Source organism: Filicampus tigris, chromosome 15 (assembly GCF_054856515.1).
Source record: "Filicampus tigris isolate MCC_2025a chromosome 15, RoL_Ftig_1.0, whole genome shotgun sequence".
Taxonomy (NCBI): Eukaryota; Metazoa; Chordata; class Actinopteri; order Syngnathiformes; family Syngnathidae; genus Filicampus; species Filicampus tigris.
Window position 1 is genome coordinate 92,998 of NC_141231.1, and position 19,503 is coordinate 112,500.

General features: G+C 44.2%; 1 protein-coding gene across 3 annotated transcripts in view; it reads right to left on the bottom strand.

Moving 5' to 3' along the window:
* Positions 1-19,503, bottom strand: part of trappc11 (trafficking protein particle complex subunit 11) — a 165,565-nt gene that overhangs the window by 32,263 nt on the left and 113,799 nt on the right. For all 3 annotated transcript variants that reach the window (XM_086053384.1, XM_086053383.1, XM_086053385.1), the window contains exon 19: positions 5,254-5,379. In XM_086053384.1, the coding sequence (XP_085909510.1) occupies positions 5,254-5,379 (126 nt within the window). The remainder of the gene's footprint in view (positions 1-5,253; positions 5,380-19,503) is intronic.

The following is a 19,503-nucleotide window of genomic DNA, read 5'->3' on the forward strand; positions in this document are numbered from 1 at the left end:
CATATGGGCTGATATTTGTGCCACTAGAAACTGAATCTGAATTGCTTAACTCGAATATTTGAATTGAAAACTGAATATTTGAATTGAAAACTGAATTATTGAATTGAAAACCCCCCCGTGAGCCGTCACCTTATCGTGGTGGAGGGGTTTGCGCGCCCCAATGATCCTAGGAGCTACGTTGTCTGGGGCTTTATGCCCCTGGTAGGGTCACCCATGGCAAACAGGTCCTAGGTGAGGGACCAGACTAAGCACGGCTCAAAATGACCCCTTATGATGAGAAAAATTAATGGACCACGTTTTCCCTCGCCCGGACGCGGGTCACCGGGGCCCCCTTCTGGAGCCAGGCCTGGAGGTGGGGCTCGACGGCGAGCGCCTGGTGGCCGGGCCTGCACCCATGGGGCCCGGCCGGGCTCAGCCCGAAAAGGATACGTGGGTCCCCCTTCCCATGGGCTCACCACTGGTGGGAGGGGCCAAAGGGGTCGGGTGCCGTGTGAGCTGGGCGGCGGCGGAAGACGGGGACCTTGGCGGTCCGATCCCCGGCAGAAAAAACTAGCTCTTGGGACATGGAATGTCACCTCTCTGGCAGGGAAGGAGCCTGAGCTGGTGTGTGAGGCTGAGAGGTTCCGATTAGATATAGTCGGGCTCACCTCCACGCACAGCTTGGGTTCTGGTCCCAGTCCTCTCGAGAGGGGTTGGACGCTCTTCCACTCTGGAGTTGCCCAGGGTGAGAGGCGCCGAGCAGGTGTGGGCATACTTATTGCCCCCCGGCTTGGCGCCTGTACATTGGGGTTTACCCCGGTGGACGAGAGGGTAGCCTCCCTCCGCCTGAGGGTGGGGGGACGGGTCCTGACTGTTGTTTGTGCTTATGCACCAAACGGCAGCGCAGAGTACCCACCCTTTTTGGAGTCCTTGGAGGGTGTGCTGGAGGGCGCTCCACCTGGGGACTCCATCGTTCTGCTGGGGGACTTCAATGCTCACGTGGGCAATGACAGTGAGACCTGGAGAGGTGTGATTGGGAGGAACGGCCCCCCCGATCTGAACCCGAGCGGTGTTCGGTTACTGGACTTCTGTGCTCATCACGGATTGTCCATAACGAACACCATGTTCAAGCATAAGGGTGTCCATATGTGCACTTGGCACCAGGATACCCTAGGCCGCAGTTCGATGATCGACTTTGTAGTCGTATCATCGGACTTGCGGCCGCATGTTTTGGACACTCGGGTGAAGAGAGGGGCGGAGCTGTCAACTGATCACCATCTGGTGGTGAGTTGGCTCCGATGGTGGGGGAAGATGCCGGTCCGACCTGGCAGACCCAAACGTATTGTGAGGGTTTGCTGGGAACGTCTGGCAGAATCCCCTGTCAGAAGGAGTTTCAACTCCCACCTCCGGCAGAACTTTTCCCACGTCCCGGGGGAGGCGGGGGACATCGAGTCCGAGTGGACCATGTTTCGTGCCTCCATTGTTGAGGCGGCCGATCGGAGCTGCGGCCGCAAGGTGGTCGGTGCCTGTCGTGGCGGCAATCCCCGAACCCGCTGGTGGACACCAGCGGTAAGGGATGCTGTCCAGCTGAAGAAGGAGTCCTATCGGGCCTTTTTGGCCTGCGGGACCCCGGAGGCAGCTGACGGGTACCGGCAGGCCAAGCGGAATGCGGCTCTGGCGGTTGCTGAGGCAAAAACCCGGGTGTGGGAGGAGTTCGGGGAGGCCATGGAAAATGACTTCCGGACGGCTTCGAGGAAATTCTGGTCCACCATCCGGCGTCTCAGGAGGGGGAAGCAGTGCACCATTAACACTGTTTATAGTGGAGATGGGGTGCTGCTGACCTCAACTCGGGACGTTGTGGGTCGGTGGGGAGAGTACTTCGAAGACCTCCTCAATTCCACCGACACGCCTTCCACTGAGGAAGCAGAGCCTGGAGACTCTGAGGTGGGCTCTCCTATCTCTGGGGTTGAAGTCACCGAGGTAGTCAAAAAGCTCCTCGGTGGCAGAGCCCCGGGGGTGGATGAGATCCGCCCGGAGTTCATAAAGGCTCTGGATGTTGAGGGGCTGTCATGGTTGACACGTCTCTTCAACATCGCGTGGACATCGGGGACAGTGCCTCTGGATTGGCAGACCGGGGTGGTGGTCCCCCTTTTTAAGAAGGGGGGCCGGAGGGTGTGCTCCAATTACAGAGGGATCCAATTACAGAGGGATCACACTCCTCAGCCTCCCCGGCAAGGTCTATTCAGGGGTGCTGGAGAGGAGGGTCCGTCGGAAGGTCGAATCCCGGATTCAGGAGGAGCAATGTGGTTTTCGTCCTGGCCGTGGAACAGTGGACCAGCTCTACACCCTCAGCAGGGTCCTCGAGGGTGCATGGGAGTTTGCCCAACCGGTCTACATGTGTTTTGTGGACTTGGAGAAGGCGTTCGACCGTGTCCCTCGGGGAGTTCTGTGGGGGGTGCTTCGGGAGTACGGGGTACCGAGCCCCCTGATAAGGGCTGTCCGGTCCCTGTACCACCGATGCCAGAGTTTGGTCCGAATTGCCGGCAGTAAGTCGGATTCGTTTCCTGTGGGCGTTGGACTCCGCCAAGGCTGCCCTTTGTCACCGATTCTGTTCATAACCTTTATGGACAGAATTTCTAGGCGCAGCCGAGGTGTCGAGGGGGTCCGGTTTGGTGGCCTCAGTATTGCATCTCTGCTTTTTGCAGATGATGTAGTACTGTTGGCTTCTTCAAGCCGCGATCTCCAACTCTCGCTGGAGCGGTTCGCAGCCGAGTGTGAAACGGTCGGAATGAAGATCAGCACCTCCAAATCTGAGACCATGGTCCTCAGTCGGAAAAGGGTGGCGTGCCCTCTCCAGGTCGGGGATGAGATTCTGCCCCAAGTGGAGGAGTTCAAGTATCTTGGGGTCTTGTTCACGAGTGAGGGTAAGATGGAACGGGAGATCGACAGGCGGATCGGTGCAGCGTCTGCTGTGATGCGGACCCTGTATCGGTCTGTCGTGGTGAAGAAGGAGCTTAGCCGAAAGGCGAAGCTCTCAATTTACCGGTCGATCTACGTTCCTACTCTCACCTATGGTCATGAGCTGTGGGTCATGACCGAAAGAACAAGATCTCGGATACAAGCGGCCGAAATGGGTTTCCTTCGCAGGGTGTCTGGGCTCTCCCTTAGAGATAGGGTGAGAAGTTCGGCCATCCGGGAGGGACTCAGAGTCGAGCCGCTGCTCCTCCGCGTCGAGAGGAGCCAGTTGAGGTGGCTCGGGCATCTGATTAGGATGCCTCCTGGACGCCTCCCTGGTGAGGTGTTCCGGGCATGTCCCACCGGCAGGAGGCCCCGAGGACGACCCAGAACACGCTGGAGAGACTATGTCTCCCGGCTTGCCTGGGAACGCCTTGGGATCCTTCCGGAAGAGCTGGAGGATGTTGCTGGGGAGAGGGAAGTCTGGGCTTCCCTGCTGAAGCTGCTGCCTCCGCGACCCGACTTCGGATAAGCGGGAGATAATGGATGGATGGATGGATGGATGAATTGAAAACTGACTTATTGAATTGAAAAACTGAATTATTGAATGACATAAATTGTACATTTATTGTTTAATTTGAATCTGAATTGTTCGATCTGAATTTGAATTTTTTTTGTTAGGAACTGTATCCCAATAAACTTGAAACTGTAAGACTTTAAGACTGTAAAATGCGTTTTTAATTCCTCCAAAAAAAGTGCACCTCACTAAAAATTCAATGCTGCATTTGCTCATATTCAGTTTGACGAGTAAACATTAAAACCTCAGTGACAGACATACGGGTAACTTTAGGATGAGCAGTCGATAGGAGATCAGAAATCTCCTCTTCGGCCAATCGGCATCTTTGTTTTGAGCATGTGACACAAGCTCCCCGGAAAAAAGTGTTATCTCCTAAGCGGCTTTTCATTAACCTTTGTGGTACAAGCCACGGAGGGATGGAAAGGCACTTCCTTTCAAATTTAGGAAAAGGACAGTGTACTTTTAGCAACGTATTGAGTGATTAAGAAGTGCAGTCCACGTTTAAATGATGTTTCATGAAACAAAGTGATACAGTGGCAAAACTACTGATTTGTTTACATTATTGTTGTAATCTGCACTTGAGTTTGTGCCTTTAAAAGTTTTTTTTTTTTTCATGAATCTCACTGGGTGGGCAGTCTGTCAATCTGGGTGGGCCTGGCCCATGGCTTTGCCGCTGCAGTATGGTATCAGTGTAGTATACGTATGTTTACACCACACCTGTGTGGTAGACTTATGTTGTTATGTTACCAAACTGCACATCAAAACGTTTAGCATGTTTATACCTGTAGTTGTAGTAGATAACCTGTCTTTCGTATGAATTAATGCTTCATTTTGCCTTTACATCAGTATTCTATAATACATAACAGATCTGATAGTTTGTTAAAAGAAAGATTAATTGTTGAAAACTACATTAGAAAAGGACCTTGGAAAAAAATTGCAACTCATATCGGAATCACAATCTTTCCATAATCATACAGCCCTACTTCACGCTCAACCAAAGCATGCCAGGAAGTGCGAGGCTTCACCATCGCTACAATCCACTTAATAAAGTGGAGTCATTTGACATGGCGGCAGGCAAATCTCGTTCGCTTCCAGACCCAGAAATGTATATTTAGCAAGTGACAGCCTGCACTCTGCGTGACTCAATGACGTCATCGCTAAACAAGCCCAGTGCAGAAAGACAGTGGGTGTGGCTTGCCAGACACATGCACTCCCACAGAGGTCCATTAATGGTTGGTGTGCCATCTAGTGGAGAAAGGAGGGCACTGCAGGGACAACAGGAAATCATTGAATGATTCAGATTTATTTTTTTTAGTTGGACAAGTTGGGCGGGCCGGATTAATAGCCCCGCAGCCGTAGTTTGCCCATGCCTGGTTTAGACTGTAGCTAGGGACAAAAGTATACCTTCAACACTGTTGTGTTATGGTGTCAGAGAAGAGCTTGCTTTGTGTGTGCAACTTTCCCTGAAGTTGTAATCATAATTGGTTAACAATGCATGCACGAAAAACACACTAACAAACAAAAGGCTACGGAAGATTCGTAGATATGCTGCCACTCAGGTGAGCTCCACAACAATTTTCCATTAGTTTGAAAATCTCAGGTCTGTGTTTGTCTGCAATAAAGCTGACAATTAAGTTTACTAATTCAGCCAACACATAGCACTTACTGAAGTTAGTGGAGGATATGCTGAAAAGTGTAAAGCCTCTGCTACCACCATGCCTAAAAACATACATTTTTCTCACCTCAATTTTTTTGCCTACATCTTTGGTTTTTGCCACAAAGCTGAAGTTGTAGCACTTCATTTTCCCAGGTAGAAGGGTTTTGCATTCCTGACTTGAAGTCTCAAGAACACACCATTGGTTGTACTCCTATAAACAGAGAAAAAAAGCAAAATCTTTCAGCAATTACATCGTGTACAGGGGCATTTTACCCTCCCAAGTTATGTAAAAGTATGGAAACTTTATCATAGTTAAGGTTGAAAATCAAATTTTGCAAATAATAGAATAATGCCTGAATAACATTTCACTTTTTCTTCAGTTAAAAGTTTAACAAATAAATTTGCTGTGCCTTGACATATCTTAGGGATTTCCACAGTGATGTTTTGACATTGGAATAGTTAATAGAGTTAGGCGCACACAGAACAGAACAGAATGACTATTATCATTGCACAAGTACAGCGACAGTGTTACTCATCATCTGGGTACAATTTTAGGATGCCTCAAGGTACCAAATTCATCTCGTCAGAAAACAATGCTGTATGAACACATGCAGAGATGGGAAGTAACAAAGTACAAATACTTCGTTATTGTATTTGAGTAGATTTTTCCAGTACTTTGTTATTCACGGAGTAGATATTTTTTAGAATACTTTTTACTTTTATCCATTACATTTTAACATCAGTACCTGTACTTTTTACTTGATTTAATTTCAAAACATTATCGTTACTTTTTTAGCACGTCCGCCTCAGAGTTCAGAGGTCGTGGGTCGATCCCGGCCCCGGCCTCCCTGTGTGGAGTTTGCATGTTCTCCCCGTGCCTGCGTGGGTTTTCTCCGGGGACTCCGGTTTTCTCCCACATTCCAAAAACATGCATGGTAAGTTGATTGGACTCTCTATATTGCCCCTAAATGTGATAGTCTCTGTGTGCCCTGCGATTGGCTGGCAACCAATTCAGGGTGTCCCCTGCCTACTGCCCGAAGACAGCTGGGATGGGCTCCAGCACGCCCCGCGGCCCTTGTGAGGATAAGCGGTATTGATAATGGATGGATGGATGTCGTTATTTTTGTTTAAAATTATGCATGACGATTAATTTAAAAAGATAAAATAGACCAATGTTCGTGGTTCCGCCAATCATCAATGCTGGGCATTCCGTCTCGGGGGCGGAATGTTTTTTTCCTCTGTCCCGGATGGACACCCATTTTTGGGACGGGGGACGGGAGACAACACATTTTTTTAAAAAAGGACGGACTAAGCAAGGGCGGAGGTGGATTTTAGTCCGTCCCACTAATCGTCTCTTATGCGTGTGGCGTGGTCGCAAGGCTGCCAAAATTTCATCACAATTTACTCTGCGAAATGAGCAAACTACCGAAATTGCCTCAGAACGCTTCAAACACGCCACTAGTTACCCAACTGCGCGTACTTACTTGCTTTGGGAATGCCCCGGCGGGAACGATGTGCACTGCAAACGTTCGATCTGCACAAAACAAAAACCCCAAAAAACGATCGGTCTGCACTAAGAGGAGAAGAAGAAAAGAATAAGGAGAAGAAGAAAAAGGAGAAGAAGGAGACGAAGATGAAAAAGGAGGAGAAGGGCACAAATACAGAGAGAACAGAGGGGAAGCTCAGAGAGAATGGAATCAAAGTGTGGTGGCAAGCGGTTCGTCAAACCGTTAACCCAGATGTGGGTGACCATAAGGTAAGCGTATTTGAATACTAAATTAGTCAGCTCATGAGCTTTAAATAAACCTTTGCCGTTAGCATCCCTCCCGCAACGTCATTCATGGATGTTTTTTTTTCTTTTTTTTTGGGAGTGGGGGCGGATGTAAGGAAGGATCTGCTTTAAAAGGATGAGGATAGGGTCAGAGGATGATGATTTATATGATTAAGGACGGAGGGACAAGGAAGGAAGGGTACCCAGATCGTGGACGACAGACGGACCGGCAAAAAAGGGTCAAGTGCTCAGCTCGCCAATCATATGAAGGGTTATACCGGGTCCTGGATATCCCAGCTTGTGATTGGCTCTATCTGAAGCTATGACATCACCCTACAAGCAGAGCAGAAGACCATTTAATTGGGAGGTGGGAAGTAAAATGATTGACGGTCCGCAGTGTGTCGATGAACAATTGTTGCTGATGACAATGCTGGGACAGTTTTTGTGTGTGGGTTCCCTGACAAACCCAAAATAGGCTGGGAGAAGGTGAGCGTGTGACTTCAGCCTCGGACAAGTTCTCTCGTGTCTGAACCCCATCGCTGTCAGATGCAAAGCCCTCAGCACCAGCCACATGGGATGTTGTGACGATAGAGAGCGTTCTCAACCTCTACCGGCTAGGACCTAGGAGCCACCTTCCGCAGTCACACTCCCCTCCGCCAAATGCTAGTCCGGTCACCAGGCAGTGGTTTCATTTAAATCGCCTCTCCCACTGCCAGTTCAGGCAAGTCCTTGGCCGTCCTATCATGGATCATTTTAGAGACTTGTCTCCTGTGGCGCAGTTTGTCCACCACATCTGTGATAACTCGTGGCATCAGAAGGGCCGGAGCCACTGGCAAAGCTGACTTTGAACGTCATGCCATCAACCGCTGTGCTGGACTGCTGTCCATACCCAATGTAGACGTGTTTCGCCATTGCAAAATTGCTTTCCAGGCATCCCTACCTTTCCGAAGTGACTTTTTGCATAGATTCTTCGCAATTTTAACTTGCCTTCCCGTTTGCCTGAGGATGCCTTGGTGAGGATGTTACATGGTCAAACTCCCACTCGACGGAAAACCGACGGAATTGAGTGTATGCAAACTGAGGCCCATTGTCAGTGATGACCCCATCAGGTTGCCCATACCTAGCAAACTTCACCTTGCAAAGTTTTACTGCCGCACTGAGGTCTGGCAAAACATCAATTTCTCAAAAGTCAAGAGTAGTGGTCAACCAGCATCAAAAAGTCATTCGGAGTCACGTCTGCCTTCTCCGCAGCACTTAGCGTCAGGTTGTGCTTGTATACATGTCTGCACTCTGCTCCCATAACACTCCTCAGTGTAGCCGCTTGGAACTCTTTAGGCTTGATCACCAGTTCTGTGGCCAGGGCATAATCCTTGTATTCCACACATAAAATGTCCCAGTTTGCACTCAGATTGCCACTGAGCTTCATCGGAGAAGGCGGTGGTATGGTCGCAGCCATGGCTACTTACTGGCGCTAGCTCACCGAAACATCGATTTATTAACAGTCAGAAACGTGTGAACCACAGAAAAAATCTCACTTGTCAACTGTATGCTGCTATACACTGGATTACGTCCACTTCTGACACCATGTTGGAAGTTATGGTGCTATTAACAACACATGGATATGAGAATAACTTCCGTGTTGTGGGTTTAATGCAGCAACTCGTGTGTGTGTGTGCGTCGTCTCACTCAGCTCACAACTGGGGGATCCATATGACAAAGTGCAATGACACTCCAACTCCACACGATGGTACTGCAATACCACCTATAACAATTTGGTTCCATTTGCTTGCTCTCAGGAAGACAGTGAAATTCTCCCAAAAAGTTTGAGAACTACAAAAACAATCCACACAGTTTAAAGGGTGTTAAGTGTCGACTTTTCAAATTGAATGACATGAGGAGGAAACAGCTGGTAAAAGTACTTTTTACTTTTACTCCAGAAGAACATTTCAGAGCCTGTACTTTTTTTATTTTACTTGAGTAATTAATTGAATGAGTACTTTTACTTTTACCAAAGTCATTTTTATACAAGTAATTATACGTTCCTCAAGTATAGAATGACAGTACTTTTCTCATCTCTGCACACATGGACAAAATTGTTGGCACTCCTCATCAAAGACACCACCCTTTCTGGTCAGAGAAACAAAAATTAAAGTATCCAATTAAACAAAATCAGGCATTAGTTTTAAATTGTGGTTTCACAGAATTATTTTAACCCATTAAGGCATAAAGCGCCTGGCTCAACAGCTCCCCAAAACTTAAGGTCGTCTTTGGAATTACCCTTGAAAACTTGGGAGTTTTCCCGGAAATTCGACACCTACAAAATAATGAATATCTCAGCCCCTGTAGTAGACAGAAACATAATTCCAAAAGAATTTGAGAGTTTAGACATGTGGCTTTCACACAGACCCGAGTTTATTCATCTTTACTGTTTCAATTGAAGAGGTAAAAATAAAGTGTCAGTGCAAGAGAAGCACTACTTTTAATTTAAAAAAGAAAATCGAGTGGTAATCACTATCCTCTTTTCTGTTCATCGATAAGACATCGATATAGTCACGTTCGACTGGTTCTACTGCTTCAAAGTTTACAATCGCGTTGTCTATAGCACTGCCGCTATTCATTTCAGAGCTCCCGCAATCGATGGCGTCCACCATTACTGCTCAAAACAATTCTGGATATCCTCTGACGACTCACGACACCGTCACATGTCTATTCTGATGCATTTAATTGGTTAAGAGACCGAGAATTAAATGTTAAATACAAAATTACGTATACGCTCTCCCGGCTTTAAGGGAAGAAAGACGCAACAGTGCTCCCAGCTCTAGTGGCAGAAGCGCAGTAATGCGTGAAACAGGTTGAGACAAAAATGATGGCATCCCTAAAAAATAATTGCAAAAATTTGAACATATGGAGTGGTGCCTTCAAACTTATAATCAGTCAGTCATCTTATTTAAAGGGTGACAAGTAGTCACTGTGCTATTTATGACAAGGTGTGTACCCCAAAACATGGACAAGAGGAAGTGAAGAAGAAAGCTGTCTCAGGACATTAGAAAGAAAATTATAGAAAAGTACCGTATTTTCCTAGATTTTGAGCCATGGGGCTAATAGTCCGGTGCGGCTATTTTGTGGATGTTTCATCCACCGCTCGGGGCGCTCTAACCAGAATGACAGTACAATTCAATTTCTCAGTAATTGGGTGTGAGAGCAGGTGGAGGAGTTCAACAGGCGAGGGTGCCATAGACTAGGATATTGCATTAGGTGCTGTCATGCTTTGATTTTATATTTTCCTAGAGGTCCCTGAAGTGCACATGAATGCGATTGGCTGATGTTACGTCTGTTCTGTTGTTTCAATGTGAAATGCTATTGTTAATTTAGCACGTCATGTGTTAGATTGGCTGACTTTATTAACATAAAACAAGACAGGTGCATATGTAGAATGTAGTAGAACAATAGACGGTGGAGTCTGGTGGACATTAGCTGACAAACTGGAGCGGCAGTCGGCAGTGAAATGAAGAGTACTGTTTATTTTCTCTTGGTTCTCTTCTGTTTTAATCAGCAATGTTGCGGCAGTGTTAAAAGGCACTGTTAGGAAATAATCTGCTCATAAATGTACATTTACAGTTCATAATCGTTCTGTAGTAACGATGCAGTAAATATAAAAGTCTTCAACATAGATATGTGCGGCTTATATAAAGGTGCGGCTTATTTCAATTTTTCCCAATATGTTCTAAAATACAGTGGGTGCGGCTTATATAATGGTGCGGCTTATAGCCCGGCAAATATGGTATGTTTAACAGAAGTGCTACAAGCCTATCTCCAAGCAGCTTGATGTTCCTGTGGCTTGTCACTAGAATTTCAACTTCGATACCGATACCCAGTTCAGCATCGATACTCGATACAATTTCGATGGAACAATGGAACATGGAACAAATTAAAGCACAGGCTTTTTAAATGTTTTTATTATACCACTTTTTTTAATCACCCAAAACTTAAATGATCATTAATACAATAGTTTTTTTGAAGAGGTAGTGCAAAGAAATAGTACAACTTCAGTATTTAATTTCGACAACCCTTTGTACAGTCAATGCCTGGAACACATTTTAAGTTATCTGAGCCTGGGGTAGTGCAAAACAAAGGAAGAAGCAGTGCAAAGAACAAAACAAATAAAAAAAAAAAAAATTATTCATCTGTAAATTGTCTGAACTAGTGCAAAGAAATTACCATAATGTGCAACACCAATGGCACATCAATTTCAAGTTGTTTGAAGTCGTGAAAAAGAATAACACCCACCACTTACAGTAACATAAATTGCCAACAAAATCTGTAAGTTGTCTGAGTATCTAGACCCACATGTTTATCTATTAAGGAAAACCAACAAGTCACAGATAATAATAACAATAGTAATAATAAAAAAAAAGAAAGAAAATAATTTATGGGCTATCCAGAACAGTAGCAGGTAGGGTTGGGCATCGTTTGAATTTGGACGATTCCAGTTCCGACGTTTTGATTCGATTCTGGTTCCTAACGATTCGCAATTCCGATTCTTAACAAAAAAAAAAAAGAAGGGGTTATTTTTGGACAATTCACATGAACTTCTCTGTTCTTCAATTTCATGAACTTTTTACTATTTGTGAACTTTACCATGGATTACTCAAAGGGACATTTTTAACCAGTATTCTGACCGAGAGGACCACGGCAGCTCGAGTGGGGGCGAGCTTCCGTGCTATTGCGGCGCAGCTTCGGCAGCAGGGGCACGCGGCTGCGTGCCGTGCGCGCACAAATATATATATTTTTTTAATTGGTCGTATTTCGTTCGTAGCTTTTCCGCGCGGCTAACTAGGGAGTCGACGAGCAGTCTGCACTCGGCAGAGCAGGCAGGGAGGGGCGCACGGGGCAGGCTTCGGCAGTGTGTGCGGGAGCAGCAGACCATTAGGAGCACACGTTGGCAAAGCGCTGTTGGTATCGAAGTCAGTGGTTTGGTATCGGTAATATCGATGCCACAGCAAGCTAGTATTGTATTCGTTCAAAATGTTTAGTATCGAGGAAGTACCGAAGTATCGATATTTTTGACAAGCCTAGACTAGAGTTGCACATATTCAAAAATTTAAGATGTACAGGACTGTAGCCAACCTCCCTGGACAACAATGCATCACTGTCTGTCCCTTACCTCCAACAACCCATTCCATTTCGCATAATACCTTCCTGAAAAAAATCTATCCTCCTCCCCAAAACCATATCTGATCACGTTATATTTTTCTTTGCAAGTTTACCTGGGGTCCCAGATGTAAGCACAGTTCAAATGCAGCCCAAGCCCGGATACATGCAGGGCATCCAGATTAAAATATTGCCGAACAAATATGAGCTTTCATCTACAGAATTCGATACTGGATCCATCGTGGCCGGTGTTAACAATGACCACCATTGATAACATTAAACTAACTGGTGCAAGGCTCAAAATAAATGGTTTCGGATCACAGTTCGCGAGTGAAAATTGTCGTTTTACGCCTCATCAAAACACATTGAGTAGCAAAACTGAGTATCAAAGAAATTAAGTTTTTATGACAAATGAAAAATTGCTATTTACGTTGAACCAGCAACATGCTTCGGACGTCTAGCTTGTGCAGCTAAACACGCTGCAGAGTTGCTATTAGGTCAGTAATCATTCCCTCCATGGCGGCAAATAACTTCTGACAAAAATCATTCTCATGAGGAAAGACAGCATAGTTATGCTAATTGATGAGATAAAGATTGACACATAACCATTTAATACCTTGTAGAAGCCGATAACGTAATAACAGCCCATAACGTAATAATGGCCCATAACGTAATACATTTACTCTTTTTAAAATGTAATAGGTCCATAATGTAATAAATGACCTTAAGAAAAACTTAAGAAAAATCCTGAACCTATAATGTAATAGCTTTTGGCCAATAACGTAATAATTAATTATGTTATTAAAAAAAAAAAAAACATCTTTAAAGGGGTAATAACTGAACCCATAACATAACTGTACACAAAAATCTGCATTAAGGATTTTTTTTTAATTTCCCTAATTGACCATTTGATGGCAATGGTCTTACAGTGACTTAGTTGTCCAAACTTGAATGCTTTATTTCCAGCAGGTGTGGTGAAAGGTAATCTATTTTCTTTTGGGAACAGTTAATTGTGTTGAAATTCTTGCATAAACCACATAAAATCCTACATATCTAGTCGACGAAGATGCAACACTTTTGGCAGTGGATTCATAGTACAGTAATTTGAACATAGTTAGCTAACTGTTGAGTTATTTGCATTATTAAATATGATCATGTCTGGCGGTATAAACGTTTTTTTATTTTTAAAAAGTGTATTTAGCACGTGCAGTTTTGTGTGTGTGTCTGTGCGCATGGGTGTGTGGGTGTGTGTGTGTGTGTGGGGGGGTGTGTGTGTATGTGTGTGTAGTTTATTGGCGGTAGCAAGAAAAATGTGTGCATCTGCATGCATGTTTGTGTGTGTGTACGCGTGTGCGTAGCTTTTGTTAGCAGTTTAATATGGGGAGAGAGTTGTCTCAAAATAATTTACACAAATACATTAGTGATTTTCACTTGTTTTTGAGATCCACAAATGTACAGGTGGGCCTCGGGCTGTGTGGTTCTCGATTTTACGATGCCAATAAATACATGCACATAAGAAAAGAGAAAGTTTCAAAGTTACAAGGTTCCGTTAGTAAGCTCATATGACGCGTACTACTACGGAGGCTGAGATGATACCTCAGTGCGTATGAATATGGGCTGTGCGATCATCAGCGGCGTCCTCATCCTGAGTCAAATGCTTTGTCTCGAGTCATGACAGTCTGTTTGTGCTCCAGAATTTGATTTTAATTGCCTGTATTGTTTTCCCATGAATATGAAGTATATGTGTTTGTTATTATGGTATAATATAGCGTGCCAGCCAGTGTTGGGCAAGTTACTTCCAAAATTAAATATTACATCTTACTAATTATTTACATGTTAAAGTAATACGTTTCTTTACAATATTACTGTATTTGTAGAGTAATGTGTTACTCAAGCTTAAATTACTTTTTTTTTAATTCGGGGATGAATTTAATTAATATAGATTTCGACACTTTAAAAGTGCAAAATTTGCTACCATACTGTAGCTGGTAAAGTTAACTTAATGAGTATATTTAACTATATAATGTGGTCTATAATATTAAATGTTTGACTCAATAATGGGAGATCACTACCTTTGATCAATATTTGTATGAATACGATTTTTTTAATACAAATATTGGAATTGATATTTTGTCCAGTAAATAAATAATCCCAGACTTTAAACCATGAATGAAATTATCAACATTCTCAAATTAATTTACACACTAATAATAGTGATGGATGACGTAGAATTGATAACCCTAACAAAACAGGTGGAGGTATAGATGTATAGAAAGATGTATAGAAAGATGTATAGAAAGATGTATAGATGTATGTAGAAATGTATGTCGAGATGTATGTCGAGATGTATGTCGAGATGTATGTAGAGATGTATGTAGAGATGTATGTATGGATGCATGGATGGATAGATGGATAGATACGGCATGTGTAAAAAACAAAAATATGCATTGACTAAGTCAAAACTGACCTGGCTACAGTTTCTTTTCTTTGTCATTATTATTATTATTATTATTTTATTAAGCCAAAGTTCAGTTAGTTGTAATTGTCTTTACTACAAGGAAACAAAGGTTCGATGTGAATTGAACAAAAAAAAATGGAAATAATAAATAAGCGCATTGTTATAGTGTTGTTATAGTGTGTTGAAATATTTTCGTCATCGTCATCACAACATTGCATCAGACTCTATTTGATGGGGCGTATTGTAGTTTGTCCGATTGAAATTGCCGTAGTGTGACGTCATCAGCCACCGGATAGCTTCGAGGCAGACAATTTGCATTTTGATTGCGAACAACAAATCACAATGACCACTGATTTACATAAGCAATTGATGGAACGAAAGCAACACTGTGAATTTTTCCCATGAGAGCCAGTGGTGCAGCATATAGTGTACTGTCGTGTCATACAGTACGGTCGTGAAATACTAAGCTCTCGCTCGCCTGCAGTTGGACTGAATTGCATTTCTGTTTCCAGTGAATGTGTTTAAGATGAATGGCGATGCTGTAGTGAATCTAATTGTGTCAAAACAATATAATAACAATGTTGAAAATGAGGGTGACTGGTTAGCACGTCCACCTCACAGTTCAGAGGTCATGTGTTCAATCCCGGCCCCGGCCTCAATGTGTGGAGTTTGCATGTTCTCCCCGTGCCTGCGTGGGTTTCCTCCGGGTACTCCGGTTTCTTCCCACATTACAAAAACATGCATGGTAGGTTGATTGGACACTCTAAATTGCCCCTAAGTGTGATTGTGAGTGTGGATGTTTGTTTGTCTCTGTGTGCCCTGCGATTGGCTGGCAACCAATTAGGGTGTCCCCTGCCCGAAGACAGCTGGGATAGGCTCCAGCACGCCCGCGACCCTTGCGAGGATAAACGGTATAGATAATGGATGGATGGATGTTGAAAATGAAGGTTTAACTTTGGTCTTGAACCGTATTTCAAACGTGCCACTAGTACTTAACCAACTGTGTATGCTTAATTCCATTGCGAGCCCTGGGGTTGGTTTTGTCGTACTGTATAATTATTTGGGTCCAACAGACGGCCAGAAGTCGCATTCAACAAGTTACTTATTTATTTTCCACACGTCCCCTCCTTCACACTTCCCGGCCTTCAAAATAAAAGCATACCAGCAAACCATTACACAGCAGGTTTGCTACGGCGTATTTCCGGAGCAAAGAGAGAGAGAGGTGAATTAGAGAGAGGTTTGTTAATTTCAATGAAAAAGTCCTGCTGTGTTGCTTGTTAAAGTAGGGAAGCCAGAAGAAGTGCATAAACTCCACCTTGATGTGCTGGCGTCATCCTTGAGTGCTGCGCGCAGCTTGACTATACTTGCGGACACAAGTTGTTTTGAAACAGTTCTGTTTCAAGTCGGAGGGTGTCACTTCAAAAAGACAATGACAACAATGGATATCGTGCCTGCTACAACCATAAAGGGACCGAGATGACTAGACGATGCATTTAATTTTATTGCGAAAACGATCTGGAAGGGGGAACGTGGGTGAGTAGCTCTTTACACGCACATACGTGACATAACACCCACACCGCTGCAAAATTAGTCTGCTTTGCAGCAGCAATGAGCTGTGTGGGGCATCCTCTCCTCCGTGTGGGAAACTGTACGTCATCGCAACCTGTGACATAATGGACCAATCAGAGCAGCAACAATTCCTGATGTGTGCGTGGCATGTGTTGCAGACCTGTCGCCAACATCACAATGCGTCGGTCATGTGAATCAATGCGGCAGTTGTCGCTCGCGCCGACGTGGGAGTGTAAAGAAGGCGAAAAGGAAGCCTTTCACCGAGTAGACTGAGATGAAATTTTGCCGCCTAGCGACCACGTCACACGCAGGAGGGCCAATTAGTGGGCCGGACTAAAATCCACTTCCAGCCTTGCTTAGTCGAGCCCTTTTTAAAAATTTGTCAGCCCCCACCTCCCGCCCCAAAATGGCCGTCCGACCGGGCCGTAGGGTCCGACCGGTCCGGCCACGGGACGAACTGCCCAGCTCTGATAATTTCAGAGTAGACACATAAGCTCCCGGCAGGAAGCTGCTGCATTGCTTAAATAGCAAACATGCACAATTTGCGTGAATATACAATTCAGTCTCTCAGGGAAAATATGACTTTTCATTCGTTTTTTCAGATTGTATTGCTTTATCTACTCATATCTCTATGCACATTGCACGGGGGGGTCACTGATTTACGGCAAGCAACGCGCTCTGACTTGTTTTGTAATCAATGTAGTCAACCCAACAAAAAACACAAGAATACTTTTTTTCTCTCAAACTATTACATAATCATGAGAAACTATTGTCATGTACACGAAATGTGTTTCACCCAGTGTAATATATAAGCCTTGCGTAGTTGGTCGTGGCCCCGCCTCGGAGGAAGCAGCTGTGTCGGCTTCATATTTCATGACGCCGGAGTGTGATGATGAAGAGCCGTGCATTTCCTTTTTAACTGTGACTTTAACCTCGCTGCTGGATACTATAATGGTGTAGATTTAATTGACATTGGATTCCAGTATTAAGTAACGAGTTCGAGCAACTTTTTACTGCACTCTCAACATCCCGGAGCATGAATGCGCACACGAAGCCCGTTATTTTTCGGACATTTAGCGACTGCTGAGTGTGCTCCTCCTTACGTGTGTGGCTGCATGATGCAATACACCAGCCAGAGGCAGGCAACTGCCTGTTTGTGGTTCGTTCTTATTCAACCATCGTCTGTAAGTAACTTAGACAATTGTGTGTACCGGTAATGAGCATGCAACATTTATATAGGAGTTGAACTGTGGCTGATTGTACTGTGTTGTTGACTGAACATACTAATTGCTATCGCTAATGCTAATCGCGATCGCTCATCGTTAGCATAGGCTCATCTTGTTCATGTCTATGAAAATACATGTGTATGTAATGCATAGATTGATAGTATTTTCTGTTTCTTGTGCAGTTTCACAATATAAACAGGCTGGGATAGGCTCCAGCATGCCCGGGATTCTTGTGAGGAGAAGCGGTATAGATAATGGATGGATGGATGTCTCCCTCTGCAGGCGCTTTAGCGCTAAAGCGCCTGCAGAAGGTGGCAAAACATAAATCACAAGTCAGCACTAACAATCCATGACAGTAATGTGTTAATAATTTCACACATAAGTCGCTCCAGAGTATAAATCGCACCCCCGGCCAAAGTATGAAAAAAAGTGTGATTTATAGTCTGGAAAATACGGTAATCCTTTTGATATGTTGAAGTGGTCATTAGTAAGGATGTCCACATAAATTTTGGTGCCAATTGATCACCGTTTTTGGACGCTATAAGCAATGAAAGTACAATGATTTCCAATGGAGAGTTTAGAATCGGTTCCTCCAGTGACTCCAACCGAACAAGGATGGAACGGTAGGGGGCGCGGCCATTCTCCTCATTAACAAGGGGCGTTATTCATGGAGTCACTTATTTCCTAATTTCTCCAAAATGAATGGATAAAATAGAAAATGACAACTCTTTTCATTTTCCTGATAAAAAACATATAACATGAACTTGTTAGTGAAAACATGGCCATCCCGGCCCAACCATCCCTTTAACTAACAACAACTTTATTGCATGCTTGCGACCCTGGTGAGGATAAGTGGTTGAGAAAATGGATGGATAGCAAACGCTATGACACTGCACTGTGTCGTTACTGTCATAATTAATACTTGTTGGAACACAAACGGCTACAGCTTGTTGAAGTGCAGCTATGGTAAGCGATATTTTTAATCATCTGTTTTATTTTGTCACATGAAATTGACTTAAGGATTTTCCAATATTAGCATCAGGCTGGTAATTACTGACTCTAGATGGATGGCTGAATATTAGCCAATATATTAGCCATATGTTGATCAGACTGTAATTGCATTACACATTTTTGGTCATTACACACAAAACCGCTAAATGTCCTTACACATAAGCAGTCATATAACAATCAATAGAAAGAAGAAAGAAAACTATTTGTGTCTTGTTTAACACACACACCGACAGGCCTACACATAACTGCACGCATACAGCTTTGTCTAATGTAATGGAATGTGGCTTTGAGGGATATCTGACAGAGCTAGAAGTCTTTGTGACCAAGGATGTCCCCGGGCCAGACGACCTGGTCCTTCAAGGGATTAACCATAGATGGAGAAGATCAGAACCAACATTTTTGATTAGACTTATCTGACAGCACAACACTATATGTGTGAGGGTTGCATCTTAGACAATGCCCTTTTCTCACTTTGACCCATGGGTGTGAGTATTCGCGAGGTAAGAAGCCCAGATCTGACCTTGTTTCATTCCTGTATTTCAGAGATTGAAAGAAATGGCCAAGCAAATTCAATCAACTTGTGTGAGTCTTGATTTAAATTGGATGCTTTCTTGAAAGCTTAAACGAACATGCATGGAAAATGGTTGTTGTTTGTGAACTAATAATTGAGCTTACATCCCTAGTAAGTGACCTGCTGAAATTTTCCAACATGACCATTAGCACTAATGTAAATGCTGTACACTCATACGCAGTGTGGTCGGATGTGTGGACTGTTCCGGCGAGACACTAATGAAAATGAAATATTAATTATGACGCCAGTTGGCTTCTCTACCACCAAGGTAAGCGAGTTTTCTGGGGGAAGCATTGCAGTGTGGCTGATATTTCCTCAGTAGTTTCCTAAACAGTATATTTTACTCAAATTGTGTATTTGCGGTTTGCAGTCATCACATTGTTTTTTTTCTTTATACAGTCTTCTTGAGTTTGTTGTGTGGCTGGTCGTGTCAGTGTGGAATAACGAACTATCAAGCTGATGGCTATTTATTGCTAGCACGCAAATTTACGATAGCTAACATCAGCATTATCATTTGGATTTGAGCAGGAAAGCTATAGTAGTCCAGCAGGAACAGAGCCCATGCAGCGTCAGTCAAA